Source organism: Stegodyphus dumicola, chromosome 7 (assembly GCF_044657685.1).
Source record: "Stegodyphus dumicola isolate Sdum_Otavi_A_Nest chromosome 7, ASM4465768v1".
NCBI lineage: Eukaryota > Metazoa > Arthropoda > Arachnida > Araneae > Eresidae > Stegodyphus > Stegodyphus dumicola.
In genome coordinates this window covers 185,977,933-186,005,380 of record NC_140774.1, presented here as the reverse complement: position 1 = coordinate 186,005,380, position 27,448 = coordinate 185,977,933, and the positions used below count along the sequence as shown (strand labels likewise).

The 27,448-nt window shown below is 35.4% G+C and overlaps 1 protein-coding gene across 2 annotated transcripts in view; it reads left to right on the top strand.

Annotated features, from left to right (window-relative positions):
* LOC118203267 (uncharacterized) overlaps positions 1-26,988 on the top strand; it is a 37,323-nt gene extending 10,335 nt beyond the window's left edge. For both annotated transcript variants that reach the window (XM_035375538.2, XM_035375539.2), the window contains exon 3: positions 16,456-26,988. In XM_035375538.2, coding sequence (XP_035231429.2) covers positions 16,456-18,459 — 2,004 coding nt within the window. In that variant the 3' untranslated portion in view covers positions 18,460-26,988. The remainder of the gene's footprint in view (positions 1-16,455) is intronic.
* Positions 26,989-27,448: the final 460 nt, after the last annotated feature.

The following is a 27,448-nucleotide window of genomic DNA, read 5'->3' as shown; positions in this document are numbered from 1 at the left end:
TTCTTCTGGCAGCCATATCCTATAACCCCTAGTTTCCTTCGCATATCCTACCATGATTCCTTCTTTGCACCTCATTTCTAATTTATTCCTAATCTGTTTTAGCACGCCAACATAGGCTTTACAACCAAATACTTTAAAATAAACAACACTGGGTTTTCTATTTAGGAACATTTCATAAGGGGTTCGGTTGCTTTTATGACATACTGTGTTCCACGTATGTACGAAACAGCCAAGAGCTTCTGCCCACCATTCTTTTTCCATTTTACCGTCATTAAGCATAGCTTTAACTGTGTCTAATGCCGTTCGGTTAAAACGTTCACACACACCGTTCTCTTCTGGGGTGTATGCGTTCGTGCGTTCAACACTAATTCCATTTTCGGGTAAGTACCCTTCGAATTGCCTGTTACAGAATTCCCCACCATTATCGGTGCATATACTTATTAATTTTCTATTCGTCAGTCTTTCCATTTGCCTATGATAATTCTTAAAGTTGTAGAACAATTCGTTTTTATTTTTCATACAATACACTGTTACTAATCTACTATAGTCATTTACAATAGCAAGAAAATATTTACTCCCACCCTTAGATGGAACTGGTAGTGGGCCACAAACGTCTAAATAAACCAACTGCAATGGTTTGTCCGATTTCTTCGGAACAGATTTAAAAGTTATTCTACTAGATTTAGCAATAATACATGATTTACACCTCTCTATTCGTTTTTCAATTTCTGGTAACCCTTTCACGCTTTGATTCTTATTAGTTTTCTTAATATAATCAAAATTTACGTGGCTAAATCTCCGATGCCATGGCATTGCATCGTCTACTTTATTTAACTTTCCAATTTCTGTACCGTAACCAGCTTCCCTTTTAGTTGTTGCATATCTAAATGGTTTTACGTGATAAAGTCCATCATATCGTTTAGCGTAGCATAATCTATCCCAATTATTAAAGTATATCCACATCAGCGCTTTTGAAATCACAAAATGAGCACCAGCCTTTTCTAACCTTCCTCCCGATAATAAATTTCTTCTTAGATTTGGATTATATAACACATTATCTAACTCAATCCAATTTATTCGATTGCCTACTTTTACTGCAAATTTGACAGTACCCTTTCCTAGTACTTTACTTTCACAATTTCCTACATCTAAAGACATACGTATATTGTTTATTTCTTTGAAATTTGTCATTAAATTTCTATTATTACAGAAATGAGTTGTAGCTGCAGTATCTACGACCCAATTAAATTTATCTGCGTTACCTCCTTTATCTGTAGTTACATAATTTTCTACTAACATTAATTCTTTATCTTTAAACTGTCCATTTTCATCGTCTATTTTAAACTTCTGATTTTTACTTACATTTTCTTTACATTGAGCAATTAAGTGCCCAAATTTATGACATCTGAAACAAGGTCCTATTCTCATATTCCCCATTTTTTTCTTAGATTTAGTTTTATTTTCAACTTTATCTTTCCCTGCATTTAAACATGCTTACCTTGCTGTCTTCTAAATCGGCAATTACCTGACGAAGTCGGCTTTCTTCCCTTATCAGCTCTTCAGCAATTCTTTCCAGCGTAAAATCTTCGTCCTTCCACCTATAGATCAATTGTACAATGCCGGAGTATTCCTGGGGTAATCTCCTTATTGCCTGGAATCCTTTAAAAAGATCTGCCAAGTTGTGACCAGCTTCAGCCAACTTATTTGCAGTCATTCTTATTCTTGCGATGAATAATCCTATTTCTTCATTTGGCGTATATCTAATACTAAAAAATTCATCCAGTAACTGAATTATCCTTGCTCTTGTTTTAGGTTCGAATTGCTTCTGTAGAACTTCCCACGCTACTTTACCACTTGAATATTCTTGTATCAGCGGCTTGAACTCAGCTTTAATTCCGTAATATGATGTAGTGAAGGCTCTGCTTTCCCTCAGTGTGAACTCCTACTTTTCACGCCTTGTTGCACTTTTATCTAATTCTTCTTCTTTGTCTTCTATGAAGTTCCAACAATTTCTATCCAGTAACAGCATTTTCATGTCAACTTTCCATCGATCCCAGTTGTCATGGTTTAACAACTCAAAACCTTCAGGTAGTAATGACATTTTCAATTAAGTGTGAGCACAACGACTTGAACAAACTTCTAAGGCAGGTCAGCTTCTTTTCGTGGATAACAACCCTCTTCACCTACATTCCTTCAAAGCTGAGTTGAATTGGATGACTGATTAGCTGTTGGCGCTGGGCCCATAACCCTGTTGGCAGTGGTGATAAAGGCAAAGCATGTTTTGCTTCCCTTAAATAAAGCTAAGACTAAACTAAATAAAATTCTTGCTTTATTCCGTAAATAAAATAAAAGAGCTAACACTGTAGCCTTTACATTTAAAATCATTTAGTGAAAGCAAACTAGCATTATGCTAACTCATAATGACACAAGAGAACAAGAAACTCCAAGATTCGCCGATACCGGCGTACATATATATTATACTCGGCCAACCCACCGATCTTGACGTCATCGGCCAATCAGCGGCAACCACGTTAGCTTACCGCCGATCGACCTCCAATCAAAATTTGCATGTGGAAAACTAAAGCCAACAATTTGTGTTTTTCTTGTGGTTTTTCTTCAAAAAAAGGATGAATTATGCCTCGCAGTAAACAGCGATCATCATTTGATCAAGTATCTGAGTTTGACAAAGGAAGGATAGTGGCCTACCGAGAGTGTGGATTATCTTTCAGGGAAATTGGTAGTTGGTTTGGATAAAACCAACAACTGTAATGCGGATATGTGACCGTTGGATGCAGGAGGGTACGATGGACCGACGTGTTCGATCGCATCCACCTCAGTGCACCACTTCACGTGATGACAAGAACATTGTGCGCATGGCAGTGACGGATTGCTTAGTCACATCGTGAATCATAGCGCAGTGCATTCAGTCTGTAACGCATCATCCAGTGTCTGTGCATACCATTCAACGTTGTTTACGGCAGAGTGGTCTGTCAGCAAGACGTCCATTGCTTCGTCTACCTTTGACGCAGAACCACAGATGTCTCTGCCGCCAATGGTGCGATGAAAAAAGGATGTGGACGGCAGAATGGAACGAAATTGTCTTTACTGACGAGGCACGCTTCTGTCTGCAACACCACGATGTTCGGTTTCGAGTCTGGAGATAACGTGGAGAGAGGATGCTGAACAGCTACGTTATACACCGCCACACTGGTCCTGCACCGGGTATTATGGTATGGGGTGGTATTGGATATCACTATCGCACTCCTCTAATACGCATTGCCGATATTTTAAACAGCCAGCGCTACATCTCCGAGGGGTTGGAGCCATTTGTCCTTCCTTACCTTCAGGGCTTGCCCACAGTCATATTTTAACAAGATAATGTGCGACCACACGTGGCATGCATCATCCAAGGGTTCTTCGTCAATCGCCAGATTGAATTGCTTCCCTGGGCGGCTCGCTGTCGGGATCTTTCACCGATAGAAAACATGTGGTCCATGGTTTGCTGAATGATTGTCCCAGATTACATCCCAAGCTGCCACACCAGATCAACTTTGGCAAGATGCGAAGCTGCTTGGTCTGCTGTACCCCAAGAACACATCCAAAGTCTCTTTGAATCAATGCCGAGGCATGTGGCAGCGGTGATCTCCAACAATGGCGGCTGCTCTGACTACTGATTCTGAAAGGAACCACACTTCACAGAAGTCTATAAATTTAATCATTTGATACTTGGTCAACATGTTATCTACTAAATAAATTTTGTTGTGATATCTCTTGTCTTTTTTGGTGTTGCAATTTGGGTGGTCAGCAGTGTAACTGGTAAGCAGCAAAACTCGTACAAATATGATCAGGGTAATATAAAAGAATTAAAATTAAACAGAACATTTAACTGATTCAGGAAAGTAGGTATTGTGACTAAAATTCTTATATTTACTTGATCTTGATAATGAGTGAAAACAAAATTCGTTCAAGTTGACCAGAATTGTTAACTCTTCCTTTAGTTCCAAATTTACTTAACTAGAAATCATCAAACATTAAGGTTTACTTATCCTCAGCCTATCCATGGGCTGTTCGTCATCATCACTTTTGGTTTTGGTAATCCATATGGACATTTTTAGCCACATATTTACTACCACATAAATCAGTTTTTTGGCCATTTCGTTGGGCTGCCAATTTACAATAGGAACGTGCATTTCCTTACTTCAAATAAATAAATAAATAATCAAACACTCCACAGAATGCTGTTTAAAATATTTTCTTTTTAAACATAACATAAAAAGAATTAACAACGTAAAATTTACAGCTCTGTTAGGATTATATAATGTTACACTGTGGTGCCTATGAAGATAACTACGCAACTGCCTTACAGTCCAAATTCGTACCTTAGTGGGGGGAAGATCCAAAGTCTCTCCTGAGAGTTCTGTCTCAGAATGAGGGAAGATTAATGCTGTTTTTGGTTTTGCAATGTAATATTTAAACTCTTTCCTCTGATTTTGCAATTTCAGTTATCAAAATATTCACTTTGCACTAAATTGTAGAGCAAAAATATTGCTAAAAAAGTCTCTTATTTTTTAGTAAATGCAATATGTATTTTTAAATACATTACATTTATATGCTGACAAAAATAAAAGAAGCAGTTTTGAGCTTAAAATCGTAGAAAATCACCCATTCTTTGGCTCAAATTCTAAAATGAAATTTTTTTTCAAAAAAGTACAACAAAATTCATCATAACATTCTAAAGCGGCCACCACTGAAAGTGACCTGTATTTGTGATAAAACATAATTAAACAGTGATACTGACTGCACAATTCTCTGAGCAACTCCAACAAACCCCCACTGAAAGATTTTGCAGAGAAATGCTTATTTGGGTATCTTTTTATCTATTTCAGTGATGCATACAATGCTGCCTATTCTTTTTATATCCATTAAAAATGAATCATGTAAATTTTTCAAAATCCTGGAGTACTTTTTTTTTTTCCCTATTGTTTTCTCTGTGTACACAGGAATCGGTTTTTGCTAAAATAACAAGAAGAAGAAAAGAAAGAAAAAATGAAAACTGAAAGGTTTCAGATTTTATATTACGCCCAAAAGGGCGTGGGTAATCCACTCCGCTCAGCCGATGAACGAAAAGTAACGAATTCTCAGAATGTTCTCGAATTATTGTTTAAAATAACTGCACCTCTACCATCTATTATCGTTTACACCAATCAGAAATTCTAAATTTTAAAATGCATACTGAGCATGCGCGAAAATGCTCTGAATTTCGCTCTCAAAAGAAATTCTCAATTTAAAATACATACTACGCATGCGAAAAAAATGGTCTAAAATTCGCCTTCCAGAATGGCAAAATTTATTTGTATACCACATTTGGCACACTTATCAATCTCGTAAAAAGCGCCAAACACAACACGCCAAATAAGTGGGCGATTCTGCACTTTAGCCAAGAAAGTAAGAAAGTAATATATTTTAAATTGTAAACTAATATATACCAAGTAATGCAAAACTTCATGTCTGGATTAAGGCAATCGTGCCACTCAGGGAATTAATATATTTTTTACCCTTTTGGTGGGGTTGAGCAAAATCATCTGAACCTATAAGTGGTTATCTGAAAGAGGTCTGTAATTTCTGCAAGTAATATATAATGGAATTTTGAACTGTATGTTTTTGAATGCATAAATATGACAGAATAATGTTGAAAAACATTGTTGTTATTTGTGATTGTACCAGGTGGTATTTTCTACAGGTAGAGAATCCTGCAGATGATTGAATGCTATATTTACTCATTTATTCTCTCCCCTTTTTCGAATTTTATTGCATGAAAATCAAGCAGAGAAAATTATGTGAATAATGTAATTTTCAAAGGATGTTGTTACTAAAAGAACGAAATAAATTAAAAGTATTTGTGTATAAACGGCTGGTAACTATCACATTATTTATTGAAAATATTGTAATAAGAATACATATTAATATTACAATATCTAATAAAATGTATTCATTTGTACTTTAATATATCTTGAATCTCTTGACCACTGCTCCTTTTTAGGCCTGAAATTATTTAGTGGTGCTGGATCTGTTGTCTGTGCCATTTACTATCGCTTGTAACTCATTGACATTGCCAATATTTGTCAAAGTTTTTATCACCATTCAGTCTGTGTTCTCACGTGCAATGATCTTCAGAACCATCAACAAGATGATGTATCCCCGTTTTCTTGAAGCTCTTTATTATTGCTTCATTACTCAAGGCCCATGCACCCAAAATTTGCGAGAAAATCAATTAGTTAGATGAAAATAATCACTATATGGATGAATCCACATTTTCTGAATGCCTTGACGAAGGGAAAATCATGTGAATATTTAACAAATTTTCAGAACCTTATGTTAACTAGGGATAAAAATATTGTAGTACAAGGCCAGAACCTATTTAGTTGCATGGGCCCCATCTTACATTAATGTTATAAGAACAGTTGAAATTTCCTACTGCAACAATTTTTCTTTGCTTTAAACTTTTAAAATTTTGCATAATTAAAATTCCAATTCGACAGTCAATGTACATGGATAACCAAATGATAAATTCTCAAAACAGAGTCTCACAGCATTATATTTCAGGTTTAATAATGTGTTTTGTAAAATATAGTAGAGTGGAAAAAGACAGCTAGAAATAATAAGTGAACAGTTAAATGGGGAGGGAAGTTGTTCAAAAAAAGGGAACTCTGGAAAGAAAAGGGAAGATTGTGCACCCTTTTATGCAGTTGATTTTGTGTAACACATTGTGAAGGCATGAGGCAAATTTTATGTAAACTGATCGAAAGTATATTAAAAAGAAATCAGACATATTCCTAAATAAGGTTTGCAATGTAGTAACATGTAATCGAGAAAGGATTAGAAGTAAAACTATGCTATATATGTAATAAGCTGGGGTTTAGTTGATTAATGTTATGAGCATTATATTAATTGGCATTATGCTTATGTAAATTGGAGTTATACTTATGTTTAGTATCTTTTAAAACCGTGTTCACTAAAACTAGTAAATGTGCTGTAATTTTGAATTAAATGAAAGTTTGCTAAACTTTTTATGTTTATTTTATTGAAAATATTATGTACTTTTAATTTTGATTGCTGTATTGCAGTTTAGTAATTTATCTAATTAAGGAAAGATGGTCATTTAAAAAAATTGTTTAATATACAAAATATTTTCTATATGCAAAATTATTAGTGGCTTTTATTTTTGAAAGACTGTGACTGTGGTAGTTTTCAATTATGAATTATTCTGAACAAGAAGCTTAAAAAAAATTTAAAACCAGTCTCATGAATAGAATTTTAAAGATTAATCCATGTAGGCAAGTCAAATGAAAGTGAGTCAATGCGAATATACGACAAACAGAGTACTTTATTTAAAGGTAGTCTCCATGAACATTGAGACATTTATCCCATTGACAAATGAGCCGCGTGATCCCCGTCTCATAAAACTCCTTGGGCTGTCGATTCAAAAAGTCTGTAACCGACTCCTTCACGGCGGCGTCCAACACGAATCTGGTACCCTTGAGATGTTTTTTCAGTTTCCCGAAAATGTGAAAGTCACATGGTGACAAATCTGGGCTGTATGGAGGATGTTGCAGCGTGTCCCACTTGAACTTTGCCAGTTGTGTCTTAACCACATCAGCGACGTGGGGACGAGCATTGTCGTGTAGCAAGATCACACCATTCGTCAATCTTCCAGGTCGTTTGTTCTTGATTGCGACACGCAGCCGATCCAGCGTTGCACAATATCGCGAACTATTGATAGTCTCTCCACGTTTAGCAAATTCAATCAGTAATGGCCCCTGACGATCGAAAAAAAAGTCAATAGCACTTTTCCCGAGGAAATGACAGCCTTTGCTTTCTTCAAGGGTGGTGAATTCAAATGTTTCCACTGTAAGCTTGGCCGGCGTGTTTCAGGTTCGTAGTGGTGGCACCATGATTCGTCTCAGGTCACAATTGCAGACAAGAAGTCGTCACCCTCATTGTGATACCGGATGAGATGAGTCAAAGCAGCGCCGAACCTCTCCATCTTCTGGCAGTCATTCAAAATCTTGGGCATCCATTGAGCACACAAAAGCCGATAACCGAGATGATCATGAATTATGGTGTGAACCGAACCGTGACTGATGTTCACACGCTCTGCCAGTTCATCGATGCTTATCCTCCGTTCTTGTCTAATCAGCTCGTCAACCTGTGCAATTGTGTCGGGGGTGATTGCAAGGTGGCTTTGGCCCGGTCTTGGATCGTCTTTGCAACTTTCACGTCCTTCTCTGAACCGTTTGCTCCAACGCTTCACAGTGGCCAATGCGATGCAATGTTCACCGTACACAGCAGTCATACGGCGACTAATTTCATGTTGGGAAACACCTTCAGCTGTCAAAAACCTGACCACACCACGCTGTTCCTCTTTTGGAGCGTCCATTATGTCACGCTACCGTCTTCAACCCAGTGTAAGAGCGCCTTAAAGAACTTTAACCTCACACTTTCGTGCCACTTTCGTAAATGAAGGCTGTCTCTGTGCTACGCGCATGCGCCGCAGATGATGGACCGAACCATTCTTGCTGAGGAGGAGTTGGCTCACTTTCATTTGACTCGCCCTTATAGATTGCCTACATGGACAGATTTGCAAGAGGTCCAGATCTCTTTTAATATGGCCTTGATCTGTTGTGTGCCAAAAACATGAATGCACAGATTCATTATTTCAAGAAAAACTTGCTTGAATAAGGAAAAAATTTAAAAATACTTGGAAGAATAGAATTAGATTTTCAGCTCAATAATTCTGTTATAGTTACTTTGTAGAATATGCTCCTTTTATTTTCTTAAAGTAAAACATTAACAAGTAGTCCAGAAAATTGTCAGTGGAAACAGCATTTAGGGCTTTAATATAGAAGTGCAATGTAATTTTTTTAATGAGTTTTAATAAGAGTTTTTAATGCAGTTTTAAAAAAATGCAAATTTGTAGCCTTGATTTGAGTTTTCAATTTTGCTTCAAAGTTTTCATACTAAGGACATTTTGATTTCATCTCTGTTGTTCATTCCTAAATTTTGCCCTTTCCTTTTTTGATGCTTTAAACTGTATGGTTTTGCAATTTACTTCAAACTAACCATGAAAAATTAAGTTCTCATTTATAAAAAATGACATACTGAACATTCATTCATGGGGTATTTATAAGATTCCCTGTGACTGCAATCTTATAAGACAAACCCCACAGATCTGTAAAATTCAGAGTGAAGTAACACATTAGGAACAAGTAACAAATCAAACAAGTCTTATTTTCATTCAGCATTATTTTCTGACCGAGAATTGAAAGCTACATTAGCATGCATTTTAAGTTTTAAAATGAGAGTATCATTTGTTTCCTTATTAACCCTGCAAACAGCCAAACCATATATATGTGTTTAAAAATGGTTGTCATGATACCTTTAAGTTCACAGGCATGCATCACGAAATATGGCCATGGGATACAGGTAATATATACAGATGGAGGACAAAATAATAGGAACACCTGTAAAATAATGGGAAATCTTTATTAATAGGTGGTTGGACCACCCTTTGACTGAAGTACAAATTGAATGCGACATGGAATTCAATCTGTACTTCAGTCAGATTGAATCTCAATCATCTTTTAGTCAGATTCAGTCTGTACTTTATGCATAAAGGTTATGGACAATATTCAAAACCATTTCTCCTGCAGCGTGGTCTCTAATTCCGAAAGTCCAGATGGAATTGGAAATCGGGAACAAAGTTTGGATTCCAAATATGCCCATAAATGTTCAATAATATTCAAGTCTGGAGACTGAGGGAGCCAAGCGATATGTTCAATTGCATCGTCATGATCTTCGAACCATTCTTGAATACACTTAGCAGTGTGGATAGGGGCGGCGTCGTCTTGAAAAAGTGGTCGCGCTCCAGGGAATACAGTCTGGACAAAAGGATGGACATGATTCCCTGGAATGCTTAGATAGTGATTGGATGTGATCCTCCCATGCAGAATAACAAGTGGCCCAAGATATCGCACCTCATACCATAATGGCGCCACCCCCATGCTTCACAGTCGGCAAGAGGCAGTCAGGATGAAAGGCTTCTTCGGCCATTCTCCAGACTTAAATGCGTCCGGTCATTTGAAATGGAGGGAATGACGATTCATCTGACCATATTACCTGTTACCACTGCTGTGGGGGCCAGCCTTTGATCTCTGCACCACTGACATTGCTTGAAAGCATTAGTTGCTGTCACCAAGGGTTTATGAATTGCCACTCTGTCATAAATGTTCGCAGCATGAAGTTCCCTTTTGACAGTTTTTGTTGAAACGGGGTCCTAGAGATGGCTGTTCATTTTGGATGTTATCTCAGATAACGATTGCTTGTGCTTTCGGGCTACTATACACTTCAAGGCCCGTCTATCCCTATCAGCCAGCTTTGATTTTTGGCCACTGCTGTGCCTTGAAGACGTCGTTTTATCCCCTTTCATGTACGCTGTCATAACGGCTGATACCCTACTCCTTGCACACCCCACAAGGTTTGCTGTTTCCGTAACCGATGCTTCACTTAAACACGCTTCCAAGTATCATTCCTCTTTGGAACTCTGACAGGTCTGACATTTCAACTTGTCACAGACAGTTCGATCGAAGCATGCAACGCAGGTGACTCCTGTTGAGAGACGATACCTTCCTCTTCACGCTCACTAGGTGGCAGACTTCTGTTGCAGGTGGCGCGGCTGTACTGCAGGTGTGAAATACATCATACTTTTTCATAGGTGTTTGTATTATTTTGTCCTCCATCTGTATTATGTTACAGTATCAAACATTTTTTACTGGCTTTGAATTTCATTTCTTTCATGTCTTTGTGGATTTGGATTTAAATTTCTTATCCCTGTTTCTCTCTTTATGTATATGCATATATACAGTCAAAAGTCGTGAATCCGGACTCTTCGGGACTTCAGCGATTCCGGATTATCGATTTTTCCAGATTATAGATCATCAGTTTAAATCTGGTAAGATGGCATGCAGAAATTATAAAATTAAAAATATGAAACCGTAATGTATGAAATAAAGAACAATTATGATCTAAAGGGTATCAACATTTACAAAAACAAAGCTTAATATTTTTTTGTTTACTTTATTAAACATTTCTTTCAATGTAAGTTGTTTAAGTTGCTTCGTTTTATGTGATAATACTTTCTCTTTAATTCTATAAACAGACATAATTTCTTGTTCAGTTACAAAGTTCCACTGTTCAAGTCCTATAATTGCTGTGTCAAAAGTACCGACTAATTTGTCAATCGAAATTTTTTCGTTTTCAATAACCTCTGTGTCACTTTCTTCACTATCGGAAGCGAATTATAATGACGAGGAATTTGATTTAAATCATATCAAAGACGGAGTACATCAAGATGAAATACTACATTTAGTAAGAAATTATAAGCCAAATAAAAAAAAAAATCTGCCCTGAAGATAAGGATAGTGCTGACAGATCAACTTCCAATTCATTGCGCGCCGCGGCGTCCCCCCCTCCCCACCGCAGAGCATCGTGAAATTGATGAACAGATTTCGGAATGGGTTGAGAAACAAAGGATATGCCTTTATCCATTTTTTGCAGCAATTCAACTTTTTGTTTAATGGACTTCGAAACATACTTTCGCTTTGTAGATCCTTTACATATTAGTAAGTATGTATCGGAAATTCTATTTGACATAATCGAAAGTTCACGCTTACTTTTATAAAATTGCTCTAACAGTCTGCAAAAAATAATAAGCCGGATCCAATTCGAAGATTAAGCAACAACGCAATCTGCAACATTAACTGAATTAGATAATTTTAGCTTAGCTTATACTGTCCATTATACATTAAACGCGCATGCGTAAACGTATTATGCACATGCGCACACGCCTATTTGCAGCCGTAAAAGTCTTACATCAACACGACGCATGTGAAGAAAGTTTGTGGCTTTGAGGTCCGGATTATGGGTGTCCGAATTAACAACTTTTGACTGTATTACATTTCGCCATTAATTTATTTCCTTGCTTCATTAAGTAATTTTTTTTTTTTTTTTTTTTTTTTTTTTTTAATGTACAATTATTATTTATTTTTTGCTTTTTGAATTTTTTACTGGCATTTGTAATCACTGTTACTTTCTGTCTGCTATTAAGCCTCCTGTATATTATTACTATTACAACTATTTAAAAAATAAGCTCTGAGAAATAAAGGCATTGAAAACTCCGTAAATTATTGTTTATTGTGAGATCAGTAGAGGTTTCCTATTAGATATAAATCATGTCATCTGCTTTGATTGTTCCGATTGGCTTAGTTGCTCAGAGGAACTTAGGTACAAAATCTCCGTATGTAGATGAATTTGTGTCAGCTGACATGTCTGCGATTGAGACTTTCTCAGAGATATGTCGATTCATGTAGATGGCTTTAAGGATTTTACATGACCAGGTGATCTTCCAAAGGGAAGTTAATTCATCTGATCATGTGTTCCCCCCCCCCCGTGCACATTTTCTTTTTCTTTTTTTTTCTTTTTTTTTTTTTTTTTACTCTTAATTTTGTTAGAAGTAGGGTTACCTAATTCTGCACCATTTTAACTACAGAAAAAAGACTATCTTTAGAAGAACTTGGGTTTTTAGCATAGTTTGATTCATTATCAGATTCTTTAATATTATCAGCAGGTATTTTAATTAGTACAGAGCTTTCCTTACTTCACAGCAACAGATCCAACATTAGAAATATTGATATTAGAAATACTGAAATATGATTTTCGCACTTACCTTTGAGGTTATTGAACTTGGCCTCCCATCTCTTTTATCTGTCCTTCTGTGTACATTCGATGTGAAATGCAGTCCACTCCAGGGTTAGCAATAAGAAATATTTCACAAATAGTATGAAGTTTTTCACCAAAATTCAGTGAGCTCATTAGTAAATGAACCACATTGATGGGATCGATGAGATCGAATTCTCTGTCAGCCAGTAAGTTTTTCAGAATTTCATTGTGTTCATAGAATCCATTTCTAAACCACTACACGATTCTTCTTCATTATCTGAAATTAAATTATACACATTTCTACTTGCCGTAATTTAATGTGCTGAACACCCAGTATATCCCAGCAATTGTCAATATTGTAACTTTTTTTTTTTTTTCTTTTCTGACACCAGTTGTTGCGTTATTTCTTCTGACATCAGTTCGTACGGGGTTCATGTGGATTTGGAGCGAATAACGACACTTGATGAAGTATCGAAACACACTTTATTGGCCAGTATTGTCAGGACAGCTCCAAAACATGTTTCACAGTCGTTAATGAACTACTATAAACACACTGACACGATCAGCGACACAGCCTTCAGGTTTTCAGGCTATCACGGTGAAGACAGCTTCCTGCAAAGCACCTGGCTCTGCTTTCCGGAGTACAGCTCCCCGACTCTGCTTGGTCGTTCTTGGAACTCCACGTACTCTCGAGACTCTCCACGGTACAACTCGCTATGCACTCGACGACACACGAGCACAGCTCCCGACTCTTCGGTTCAGTCTTTCCTGGAGCTCAACACGCTCTCTCGACGACACACTAACCACGATACACTAACAGACTACTTCGGTGCACTCGCTGCCCAGCTGTCACTGGATCGACTCCGCAGGGATTGACTTGTTAGATGAGACACACTCACTCTCAATGAAAAACACACTATCTCGCACTCTAGACGAGGCTCTCTCGACGAGACACACTCACCTGATGAGAGATGCACACACTGACTGATTGCAGACCAACAGGATTTATATAGCTTTCGGCTTGTGTTCGGGAACATTATGGGCTAAACCGGTAAGAATTCGTTCCAGAAGGTTCTTCAACCGTCCATGGTATATCGTCAATTTTGTCACCAAATGGGCAATTTCTCGCCAAATGTGGCAACCCTGCCCTCCTTTGCCATTTTATGGCAACCCTAAAACTGCTTTGCAGGGAAGCCATCTTACCGCACCTGTACATTTCGTAACACTGCCCCCTCCTAAGGACTGCATGTCCCAAGCAGTACAACCCTTTGTCAGAAGCCTAATTCGGTAGAAACAAAATGTAATAAAACAAACAAATAACATAACTAAAGAAACAAACAGTTACACTATGGACAAATTATATACACAAATTAAACACATGACGATTTCAAATAATAAAAATTAAAGTTCTGAATGAATTTCAGTCTCTGTCTTTTCATTAAAATATACCCGGGTCAAATACTTTTCCACTGCAGTTCTCAGATGCATTTCTGTTTTGCATATCACAGTGTGGAGATTCAGTTCCTTCAGGCTTTTCATCCACAGGAAAATCTAAAACAATATGTACACCACTCTGTAGATCATTCGCAGCATGCGTATAATTCATCTCGGTATTATTAGCAGATGGTACATGTTTATTTACCTCTATTTCCTGAAAACCAGTTCTGATGTTTGCACCAGGGTCATGAATAGAATTCGATCCTTTACAAGCAGAAGTATCTGGGTTTGGAATCAAGCTTTTGTCTGCAAAATCTGCACTATGAGGCACACACATAGTTTGCAAAGTGGGTGAATCTTCTTGCCATACTGGAGCGCACTGCTTAAGCTGTCAGCTTCTCCCATCTCTGCATCACATGCACTTTCAGATGATTCAACACTTGCTGCTTGCAACTTCATCATTTTACTATCACTTTCGACGATCTTGACAGTCGCGTTTTCACTTTGTTCTATCTCTACTTCAGTCACATGAGATTCAATATCCTCTTTCCCGTTTTTTATTTTTTCATGTTTTCGTTCTTTTCCTTTAATCCTGTTAAATATTTCCTCCATCATTTCTGGATCTTTCTCAGGCAATTCATTAGCTACTTCTTTCATTTCTTCATCCTTTGATTCTTCAGACACCACTTCTGTCATTTCCGCATTTTCTTTTATGGCTCCAGTTTCTTCCGCAAGCTCCACTTTCATCTGTGGGAGTTGCTTTCGCACCTGTTCTCGGCCGGCTTTTATCTCTTCTCATCCAGCTTTCATATCAGCTGTCATTTCTTCATATCCAGCTTTCATCTCATCATATCCGGTTTTTATCTCAGCACATCCAGCTTTTAACTCAGCATATCCGGCCATTATCTCAGCATATCCGGCATTCAACTCCTTCTGTCCGGCTATGATCTCGGCTAAGAAGTCCATCAAAGTTTTCTTTTCTTTAATCATGGCTTTCCTCTGCAGACGGGTCACTGGCATTCACTCGCAAATCCCACTTCTGACACCAGTTGTTACGTTTTTTTTTCTTTCTTTTCTGACGCCAATTGTTGTGTTATTTCTTCTGACATCAGTTCATATGGGGTTCGTGTGGATTTGGAGTCCACGCTACGACTCGCAATGCACTCGACGACACACAGAGCACGGCTCCCGACTCTTCAGTTCAGTTGTTCCCGGAGCTCAATATGCTCTCTCGACGATGCACTAACTGACTCCTTTGGGGCACTCGCTGCCTGGCTGTCAACTCGATCGACTCTGCAGGGATTGACTTGCTAGATGAGACACACTCACTCTCGATGAGAGACACACTATCTCGCACTCTAGACGAGGCTCTCTCGACTCGCCCTCTCGACGAGGCACACTCACCCGATGAGAGACACACACACTAACTGACTGGAAACCAGCAGGATTTATATAGCTTTCTGCTTGTGTTCGGAATCATTCTGGGCTAAACCGGTAAGAACTCGTTCCAGAAGGTTCTCCAACCGTCCATGCTCTAGTGCCAATTTTGTCGCCAAATGGGCGATTTCTCACCAAATGTGGCAACCCTGCCTTCCTTTGCCATTTTATGGCAACTCTAAAACTGCTTTGCGGGGAAGCCATCTTACCACACCTGTACATTTCGTAACAATATGTATCTCCTGCCTGAAGTAGAAATTTGACAAGCTGTAAACACATTAACAAATTCCATGCATTAAACCATGTTTATTTCATTCTTACATTTTTCTGAACAAAATAAACCTTTGAATTATGTATACAGTTAAGCTAGCCAGGCTTATCCAAATAATATTTCCTTTCAATAAACTTTATACCATTAGCACATTTTAGATTTAGTAAATTCCACTTATAGAGCAAACTATTCTATGTTTTAAAAAAAGAGAGGGAGAAAAGCAATATTTAATGAAAAGGAGCTTTTTAAAAAATGAGAAAGGGACTATGTCAAACAAGCTTTAATTGTGATTCTATTCATAGTGTGAGAAAATTTCAGATGCTTGATTCTATCAGCTTTCTTTAAATTAATTTTAAGTTCTTTCGGAATGGATATTATATTTCATCAGATAATGGGATCTAATATAATTGATTACATAATAATTTATTAAAAGACTTAAAGCGATGAAGTGCCATGTTCTTTTTTTTATTACTATCTAAATAAAATTTGTTTTCTGTGTGTGCTGTATTCTTGTTTATTTGCATCTTTTCTTTTAGGCTCTGCACAGTGCTAGTAATCTTTTCCACTGCAGTCTATGCAATCGTGGTTTCCGACAGAAAAACGTCTTTCTTCATCATTTGAGGCATCGGCATAATGTTTCCACTGAAACTTTGGATCGCAGAAAGTATCGCTTTGAATTAAACGATTATCAAAGTATTATGGACACTTTACCTTCTTTTGTATTTGCAGATTCAACTGCAATTGCATCTTCGGAGAAACATTTAGATGCTATGCTTTTTGAATCATTTAATAATCCTATGTATGATTCTTCTTTTAAAACAATAAGTTGTGTGTCACAAGATTCTGTAGACTACACACAGAAAGATTCTCACTGTAATTCAGTGGCTGCAGATTCTTCTGATATTGTAAAGAGTACTTGTTTACCTTCAGGTGTTAAAGATAATGCTAATTTCAGTGTCAAAAAAAATGCAATTCCAGCATTTAGGTATGAGTGTGGATTGTGCTTAAATGTTTTTTCAGATTATACGAAATATAATCATCATATTGAAGAGGAACATTATAATATTGATATGCTTATAGACAGGAAGCCTACTATTTATTCATCTGTAAATGATGCAGAAAGTAGTGCTTCTTCCACAAATAATTTTCATGCTTCAAAAGAATCTACTTCAGGTGCTTTAGCTACTGAATGTTTAGAAAATTCTGCATCTTGCACAAGTCCTACTAAAGTATCAAGCACAGATGATATGAATGCCAAAGAAAATGTAAACCTCTGCATACCATGCCAGCAAAGTTTCTCAAATGAAGAAGAATTTGAATGTCATGTCAGAACACATGTACAGAGTGTTCTGCTTGGTGATAGGAATTCAGATTTGGATGAATCTAATACATGTAACTTGAATTTTAATCGTACATGCTCTGCACTCGCAAATAAAAATCTACAAATTTCTGTGCAGAGTGACTTGCATCAGGATTTTACAAAATCTAACAATTGTTCATATGCTAAATCTGCTACAGAAAAGACATCTAATATGTTGCCAGATTTAAATTCTGATAATTCGCACATATCCGAGTTAAGTGATGTAAATGGTGAACAGAAGTCTTCGGTTAGTGACAGACCAGATTTATGCTCATCTTCAGCCTCTGTTATCAGCACAGAGGCTTCAAATTCAAATTTTAAATTACTCTGTCCTTTTTGTGGAGATGTTTGTAAAGATGAAAATATTTTATTAGTGCATGCAAGAATGCATGGAACACACAAGGAAATAAAATCTAAAATCTGCAGAGAAATTTCTCCTGTTGGTAAAGAGGTAATTAATAAATTTCTAATTAATAACAGCAGTAAAGAGAAAACAAATTTAAATGCTGTAACGAGCTGTGATAAAAAAGTAAATGCTGCAGATTCTGCTTCTATAATGAGAAAATTTCCAGCATCTAGGAATAAGTATTATGCAGCATCTTGTGCTGTAAAAGAGACTCAGAATGTTTTGCATAAAAATCTTAATAGTACAAAACTCATTGTAAGGTATAAAGGGATTTCATCATCTAGTGTTCATAAAAAATTACTTGTGTGTAAACTTTGCAACAAAATATTTAGGAAAAAACTTGCACTCGAATATCACAGACAAATGCATTTAAATGCTAGAGGTTTTAGATGTGAATGCTGCAGGAAGAGCTGTTCTAGTAAGCTGAGTTTACTTGCACACACACGATCCAATCATCTGAAAAAGTTTATTTGTTGCAAATGTTTCCGTTCATTTAACTACAGGAAATTACGGGATTATCATCAACAAAATTGTGTCAACTCTGCAGATAATATAAAAGGATTATCAGATGGCTTCTGTTTACCTTTGGTTGATGTAAAAAAACTTATGAAATCTGATATGAATGGTGTTGTAGGAATTATTCCAGTGTTTGATGAAAAGAGTTGTGGAAATGACAGTAGTTTGCAGGTAGGAATACCTGTAGTTTCTTTATCCCATATAAAATTGGTTTCAAAACTTCCTCTCATAAAATCAACTTTTAAGTGTGGTACTTAAGCATTTTAAACTGCTAATATGTAAAAACTTCTTGATTTGACAGGTATAGCCAGCTCATGGATGACGTTTCAGAAATATAGTGAAGAATTATTTGTTATGAATTTTATTTATTTATTTATTTTGTTTAATTTAGACTGAAATTTATGAAAAACTGGATTATATTTAATTTAAAAAAAAAATTGTTGCCATTTTATTTATCAAATCTGAGGATCACTCCATGTGTTAAAAACTACCAACACCTTTTTCAATATATATAACTTTTGTATTGTTCTCTTGTGATATATTGAAATCTTTTTCCTTCTTGTGTTATCTTCATCTTCATTATGAAGTCTTATTTAAAATAAATGAGGTGAGTAGTATGGAAATGCTATGCAAAGTCAGAAAAATATGAAATGAAAATAGTGTAAAAATTCTATATTTTTGTGAATTTCAAAATCTTGCATAGAATTATTTTCTTTTGAGTTAAAAAAATGATATGCAGTGAACATATAAAAATATTTATCTCATTTATTTGCCACAAATATTTTTCTCAAAGTTTCTATGCAATGTTAAACTATAAAAATGTTAACTTTTTCTGAAAGATGTGTGTAAGTTTTGATGATTCAAAAGATTCTCTCTTACTAATCCTGCTATGCAAATTTTGAGAAATAGTCAGGTTTTCCTCCGAGTGTCCTGGAAGACTTCGAAAAAAATCTAACAAAAGCCACTTTAAGAGCAGTGTCATGTCTTGGATTTAAGACAAGAGCTATTTTAGATCTAGTAAAGGGTGAAATGCCACATTGGAACCTTTCTCTTAGAGAGTAACTTGAATTTAATTCTGATGAAAATGAAGCATGGATGAAAAATTTTTCTTGAAATAAAAATCACAGAACGAAAGCATTTCTGTCGTGGAGCGAATAAGAAAGAGTGTCAATTAATTTTAAATATATGATGACACATATTTATTATGCACACATACACACACACATATATACAGTCAAAAGTTGTTAATTCGGACTCGTCGGGACTTCGGCGATTCTGGATTATGGATTTTTCCGGATTATAGATCATCAGTTTAAATCTTGTAAGATGACATGCAGAAATTACAAAATTAAAAATATGAAACTGTAATTTATGAAATAAAGAACAATTATGATCTAAAGGGTATCAAAATTTACAAAAAAAAGCTTAATATTTATTTGTTTACTTTATTAAACATTTCTTTCAATGTAAGTTGTTTAAGTTGCTTCGTTTCATGTGATAATACTTTCCCTTTAATTCTATTAAACAGACATAATTTCTTGTTTAGTTACAAAGTTCCGCTATTCAAGTCCTATAATTGCTTTAAATCATATCAAAGACGGAGTACGATATGAAATACTACATTTAGTAAGGAATTATAAGCCAAATAAAATAAAAACATCTGCAGTGAAGATAAGGATAGTGCTGACAGATCAACTTCCAATTCATTACGCGCCACGGCGTTTCCCTCCCGCCGCAGAGCAGCATGAAATTGATAAACAGATTTCGGATTTCGAAACATACTTTCGCTTTGTAAATCCTATACATATTAGTAAATATATATCGGAAATTCTATTTGACATAATCGAAAGTTCAAGCTTACTTTTATAAAGTTGCTCCAACAGTCTGCAAAAAATAATAAGCCGGATCCAATTCGAAGATTAAGGAACAACGGAATCTGCAACATTAACTGAATTAGATAATTTTAGCTTAGCTTATACCATCCGTTATATATTAAACGCACGTGTGCACACACATATTTGCAGCCGTAAAGGTCTTACGCGCCCGCGTAAATGCCTATGCGCGTGCGTCAAAGCAACGCATGCGCAGAAAGTTTGTAGCTTTGAGGTCCAGATTATAGATCATTCCGGATTATGGGAGTCCGAATTAACGACTTTTGACTGTATATAAAATAAAATAAGAAGCAGTAATGGCATAGCATCACAAAGCAAACTGGGCAGCTGAGACAGACTAAATATTCATCTTTATTTCAGTTGACATTTGTGGCCAGAGTTCATTTGGCACTTTAATCGTGCCTATTCCAGAATATTTACATTTTTGATACTGTTGCAATAGGAAGAGAGGAGTAAGGCAATGTCTTTGCGAGAACAGAGATGGAAGCAAAAGTGTGCAGTTATCCAATACAGAAGCTCACGAAGAGAAAGCTTTCAGTTCTCGAAATTTTGAGTTCAGATTCCAAGTTAGTTATGCCACCAGCAGCATGCATTGGATTGATCCAGAAATGATGCAGTTCAGAAATAAGTTACTATTTTTAGAATAGAGAGGAGAAATACCTAAATTAAAAACGAGGACTTAAGGGGCTAAATAACTTAATTGGAACAAATCGACAATAGATCTTTAAGTCGCTAATTTTTAATTAAAGTACAACCCGTTCAAGGCATCTGCATTTTCTATGCAGTATCTGCATTGGTGTAAACTTTTACCTAGTCACTATTCAGAACTAAAACAAAGACTCTGCAAGCTTATTGTTACGGAGAACACAGAAAATATATAATTAAAATATATTCAAAACAGTTCATTCAATTACGGGTTGCCCCTACCCGAGGCTGGGTGCGTTATGAATAAAGACAAAAAAACTTAATAAGCCAACACTTCTTTATTTTAATCATTACAGTCTTATGCTTCCGAGATCAGCTTTCGTTCTGTCTACAAGCAAAACATTCAAAACACTCAGCACGCAGGCTGACGTCATGAACAGCAGCGCCTCGTGCCAGTTATTACTTGAGTTCATTTCACAACACTTATAAAAGTACTCCTATCAACTATGCATTCTCTTTCATCACTTTACCTTCCTACTAGCAACGTATCGATTAGCCTCTGCTATCTGTTATCTGTTATTTGAGAAAAATATATTTCAGGGTAACCCTTGGCGATGATCGCAATTTTTTGGTGCCATTCTTTTTTACGTGCAACCCCCTCCCAAGTAAAATAGCAGCGTCCAAAACATAATAAAAACATTAAAAAAAAACATAATCCCAATAAACTGCATTTTAAACCAAAATAAAACAGGGAAATAACATAAAGATAGAAATACATGCTATCTAATCTGCACAGTACAAAAAGGAAATATCAACTTATCGTATTTAGAAATTTCTGTGTCTTCGGTGTGTGACAAACAGAATTCCTTAACAGCATCCAAATCCGTTTAATATTATCTGAAATAGAATCTGTATACTGCTGTCGCCACATAAATTCACAAAAGTAAAAATCAAAAATATCCTCCATACTGCGAGACTGCCTGTAGCATTTCTTTCGAAAATCCCTTTTTATTACATCCCACATACCTTCCATAGTATTGACATTAGCTCCAGTTTCCAAACCTTTAAATCTCATTGCGTAACTTACTGAGAGGGGATTGAGGCCATTTAAATCTTTATTTACACACAGTTAATCAGTGTTTTCTTTTCCATTTGTTCCAAAGCTTACGGAAATTTCAGGTTAATCGTACCACCAGCAGGCAGTTTACAGTATGTAAAGTATAAAATAAGCAATGTTCTTCATAACCAGTATCCAATGCATGAATAAGTCCTGACAAATATTTTCCCAACAGTCAAAATTACCGCAACCACGCATTACTACCAATCCTGTCATAATAGGGTTTCCATAATATTCAACTTAAACGACTCAGGTTACCGTAAATGAAACAACAACTTGGCGATAATCCAAGTGGTACCCTAAAATATAGACTGCCCATAATTGCATATCTAAAATTCTGGCGCATGCATTACCCTATTGTTCTGCAAATTACAAAAGTATGTGCTAAGAAATTTGTCATCCAAAAATACATGATGTTTAATTCCAAGCTGGTTGTGCTTCTTCCAGAATTCCATCAGGTCATTCACTACGCTACAAATTACAGCCAATTATGCAACAATTTTCTTGGCCATGACTAAAAAGTAATTTGGTGCATTTCTTAATGAAACTGTCATTTAATATAAAATTATCTGCAACAAACTCTTTTATCATCTCACACATGCACATTATATTTTTACGAAATGTACAGGCACGGTAAGATAGTTTTCTCGCAAAGCAGGTTTAGGTTGCCATAAAATAGCAAGGGAAGGCAGGGCTGCCACATTTGGTGAGAAATTGCCCATTTGGTGACAAAATTGGCAATATACCATGGATGGATGGAGAACCTTCTGGAACGAATTCTTACCGGTTTAGCCCAGAATGTTCTCGAACACAAGCCGAAAGCTATATAAACCCTGCTGGTCCGCAATCAGAGTGTGCCTCGTCTAGAGTGCGAGTTAGTGTGTTTCATTTAGATAGTTCGTGCTGAGACGATCGAGTTGACAGCCGGCCCATGAGTGCTGAGTGGGTTGTCGAGTGCATCGAAGAGTCTCTTAGTGTATCGCGGTTAGTGCATCGTCGAGAGAGTGTGTTAAACTCTGGGAATGACTGAACCGAAGAGTCGGGAGCTGTGCTCTGTGTGTCGTTGAGTGCATCGCGAGTTGTAGCTTTGAGAGTACGTGGAGTTCCCAGAACGACCAAGCAGAGTCTGTAGATGTACTCTGATGCTTTGCAGTGAAGCTGTCTCCACCATGATAGTTTGATAACCTGAAAGCTGTGTCACTGATCATAACAGTTCAACGACTGTAAATGAGATTTTGGAGCTGTCCTAATTAATACCGGTCAATAAAGTGTGTTTCGATACTTCATCAAGTGTCGTCGTTATTTACTCCAAATCCACGTAGAACCGTACGAACGTGATGGAGGAAAATAACGTAACAACTGGTGTCAGAAAAGAAAAACGCAACAATATATATAAACGTGTGTGTGTGTAAGATAAAAAATATATAGATCAAAATTGTAATTTAAATTAGTGGCAACCCCCTAATTCTCCCTCTCTATTCTAAAAATCGTAATAACTCCTCTGGACAGTGTCTTTTCTAGATTAATCTATGCCACAAAGGTTTCATAATGCTGATGATGTAGTTATTTGTCGGAACCTAAACTCTGAGAACTGAAACCTGTCTCTTAACAGACTGCCATATTGGATAAATGCACCGTTAGCTTGCAGATCCTGTAGTTGGTTGGAAGCTGTTTCATTTTGCTGTGAATTGTCGTACTACTAACTATATCATTATTAAAAATGTGATACTGTATATACTTGTAAAGTTGTGTGCATATTGCACTCATGATCATATATAATAAAATATATATTTTCGATAATTAGTTAATGTCCAGCAATAAAGATTATGTTCAGTTTGGCTACATCTGTCTACAGGTCTCTCGAGTGTCATCTTTCTAATAATGTAGTAAAGTCTCTCCAAGTTATAATGCAGAAAACCATCATCAATCCATTGCAACTTAGTCAAAAATTTTTTATCACATACATATATATATATATATATACGCTTTTAAAAATTAACTTCAGTAATTATTATAAGTTTCTCAGACAGTAAATTATGAAAACAACAAACAAAACAGAAAAATATAAATGCAGCACTAAGCGGTACGAAAATGAATGGTATGATGGATTATCTGCACCCTTTCCTCAAATATTGGCAGTGAGTTGACACCGAATTTTTTCACCATGCTAATATATGAAAGAAACAGCCATTTTGAAAATGACCATGCTCTAAAATTTCCATGAAACAACAATGAATCAATAAAATGTAAAAAGCTTGAAACATCTGTTAGAAAACACTTATCTTTTTCAGGAAAACTTTCTGTATTCCCCCCCCCCATTATGCCCCTCTTGTACACAGAGATCAGTTTTTGCTTAAAAAAATATCAGAGAATTGCACGAATTTTGATCCATAAAATTCACTTGTTTAAGAAGTAAAACTTCATGAAATGTGAATTTTTTACTGTTGGGCAATATGCCATATTTCTGAAGAAATGCAATGGTTTCTTTCTCATCAGCTGACAAACTCTGCAGCCCCATTTTATTTCCTTACAAGAGAAAAAAAAAATGACTCTTGAATTTGAAGATATACAAACTCATCTGCTATGCTTGTGTTATATGGTTACTATACAGGGTGAATCTGAACAAGAGGGCAAACCTTCAGTGGGTCATAGAAGCATAGAAGGCAGTTATACGAGCAATATTCATCATAGAATGTATGGTCGGAAAGCAAGCGGCAAGCCTTTAGATGGCATTGTAAGCAAATTGTATAAAAAGGGTCAGTCCTCGCAGCCAGTGCCATTTTCTATTGTGGATTGCCGAGAGGATTGCTGGTTATACAAACCACTGAATTTTCAGGCCGATGGATTGATCAAGGTGTTCCCATAGTTTGGCCACCACCGGATCTCTCGTGTTTGACAGGAGGCATTTCCCGAATATCACCAGCAACAATGGCAGCAAGATCCATATTGGTTTCAATGGGGCACTCGTATATTATTAGGCTTTTCATATGGCCACAGGAAATGTTCTTTCATTAGTGCCTTATTTTCATGTAAAATTTGTTTCAGTGTGCATTTTACTTTTCCTTTTTTCATACTCTGCATCTACCTTAGTTTTTTCATGAAGACTACTGAATGAATGATTGTTTATATGAAGCTTTGTATAATATCATACTGTAAATCAGTTTGAATGGAGCCTAAATACACTTTATTTGTATCCTGAAAAACCAAAAGAAATACTGAAAAAATCTAGTCAAATGAAACAAGAAATTGCATTAATACATTATGAATTTTAATGTATTGTACCTGCATTTCTGGAATTAAGAATATTTGTGTTTGAGAATAGTACCTATGGTCACACAATACCGGTAATGTTATTTTTTATTTTATTTATTTATTTATTATTTTGTTAGAAGAAAATGTAAAAGTGCTTAAGACCTGATATCTGAATGCTTTGAATTTAGTTTTTAGATAGGCAAAATTCTTTTTAAAGTAAATTAGGAAAGCACCATTACAAACTATTTAATTTTGAAAAAAAAAAAAAAAAAAAAATTAAAAAATTTTTTACTTTAAAATAGCTTTTAAGAATGCTGTCATTTATACAGCTTTATCAGGTGCAATAAGTATGTGCTTTTAAAAACTGAGAGCATACTTCTTTGAAATTTAAAATTTTGTTTTCAATCCTGATGGAAATACTTGATTGAGTTCCTTTAATGGAGCATTATTGTTATGTTACTACATCTAATGTTGCATGCTATACCAAATTGCTACAAGATGTTGAAATGCTATCAGATTTCTATTGAATGGCATCAAAAGTTTAACACCAAGTTGCTACAATAATATCATTAGTTTTGTAGCAACTTGGTGTTACCTTTTTTTTTTTTTTTTTTTTTTTTTTTTTTTTTTTTAATTTAGTTACTGAGAAACTGATATTTAATGCCAGATTAGTACAAAGGGGAATTAAAGGAATTTTTTTGCTGCAAATAGGAGAAAAATTACTTTTAATATGTCCGTGTTAAAATGTTATGTCATAATAAGTAAAACTTCTCAGGTCAGTAGGATATGGCCTTCATATGCAAAAATTTGTCAGCAACGAAAAGTTCATTGAATCCTATTGTGTGCATAGAATGAGGTTTTAAAGTTAATAATCTTGAAGAATATTATCTAAATTAGAAATTTTGTTGAAGGTTCATAATTCTCTGAATGCAATCCATAAAATGATAGGTTAAGTTTTCTCCAATGTAAGTATAATTATTAATAATGCTATAATTTTTAGTATATTCTGCTCTATTGACAATTTTCAAAACATTCTACTTCAAACTACGAGGCTTTCTAATATTCTGGCATAAATTTTCGTTCTTGAAATATGCAGCTCCATAAATTGATTCAGAGGCATTTTGAAAATGTAACTTTATTAATGCAAAAGACATTTGTGTTTAGAATACATTAAGCTCATAAAAGTTAATTTTAATTAAAAATGCTTTGTAACCATAATGCAAAATTGAAGAAAAATTTTTTTTTTTTTTTTTAAATTTATTTATTATTATCAGAATTTAGGCCAGTAGACTTTGAATTTTCTGAACATTAGTTTACTGAGTAAACTGCCTATTTAACATTTCAAATCGTGTGAATTTTTTTATTATATCTAAAAATATGTTTTGAATAAATATCTATGCAAGGTATATATATATGTAGTAAAATATAAAAGTGACATGTTGTTTTTAGGTTTTTGTAAATGTTTTATTTAAAGTTTGACATTTATTATTCATCATGTATTTCATTCTTGATAACAGTAATTTATCAGTTTTTTTTTTTTTTTTTTTTAATGATTTGATCTCATGAGAATGTTACTATGTACAACTCTATTATATTTAAGAATTTGATACTTTATTCATGTGGTAGCATTTTATTAAATTTGAATTATTAATGAATTTATTTATTGTTTCAGAAACTTTATTTAATGTTGAATATACGTGAAATGATTTTATTTCTTTAATTATTATTAAAAGATTTTTAATGGATATGTTTTAAATTCACTGGCTATTTTATGGTTATTAGATAATTTTTCCATATATTTTTAGATAATTTTATTCCCTTGTGTGTTACTTTTCTATGTTTTTACTATTTAGAAATCAAATAAATAGAAATATAATTTGTTATTAATTTTTTGGTTCCATTTATTTTAGAACACTGTTAATATTACTCACTGTAATTTATTCTGTATAAAACTGCAATTAAAGCACGGATTTCTTGTAAGCAATGGTCGTAATATTAAGATATTAGGCAATATTAAGATAGCACCAAAAATTAGATGCATTTTTAGAATGCATAGCTCTTTATTGCTAGTAACAAGTCAGTCAACCTACAAACTCGCTGAGTTTTGATACGTGAGCAAGTACCTAATGGACAGGTTTATTTTATTTATGTATTTTTTATTATTATATAAAGGAGTCAAAGTTCAGATGTAAAGAATTCAAACCAAGAAGCTCCTCATGTCGTAATTAAGGAGGGAATTATTTTGAGAGATAGAGCGAAGGTGCTGAAGTGGCTTGTTGAATTGTGATAATGGAGAATATGAGGTTCTCACGGAAAGCTCACTAATCTACAGCGCAGATGC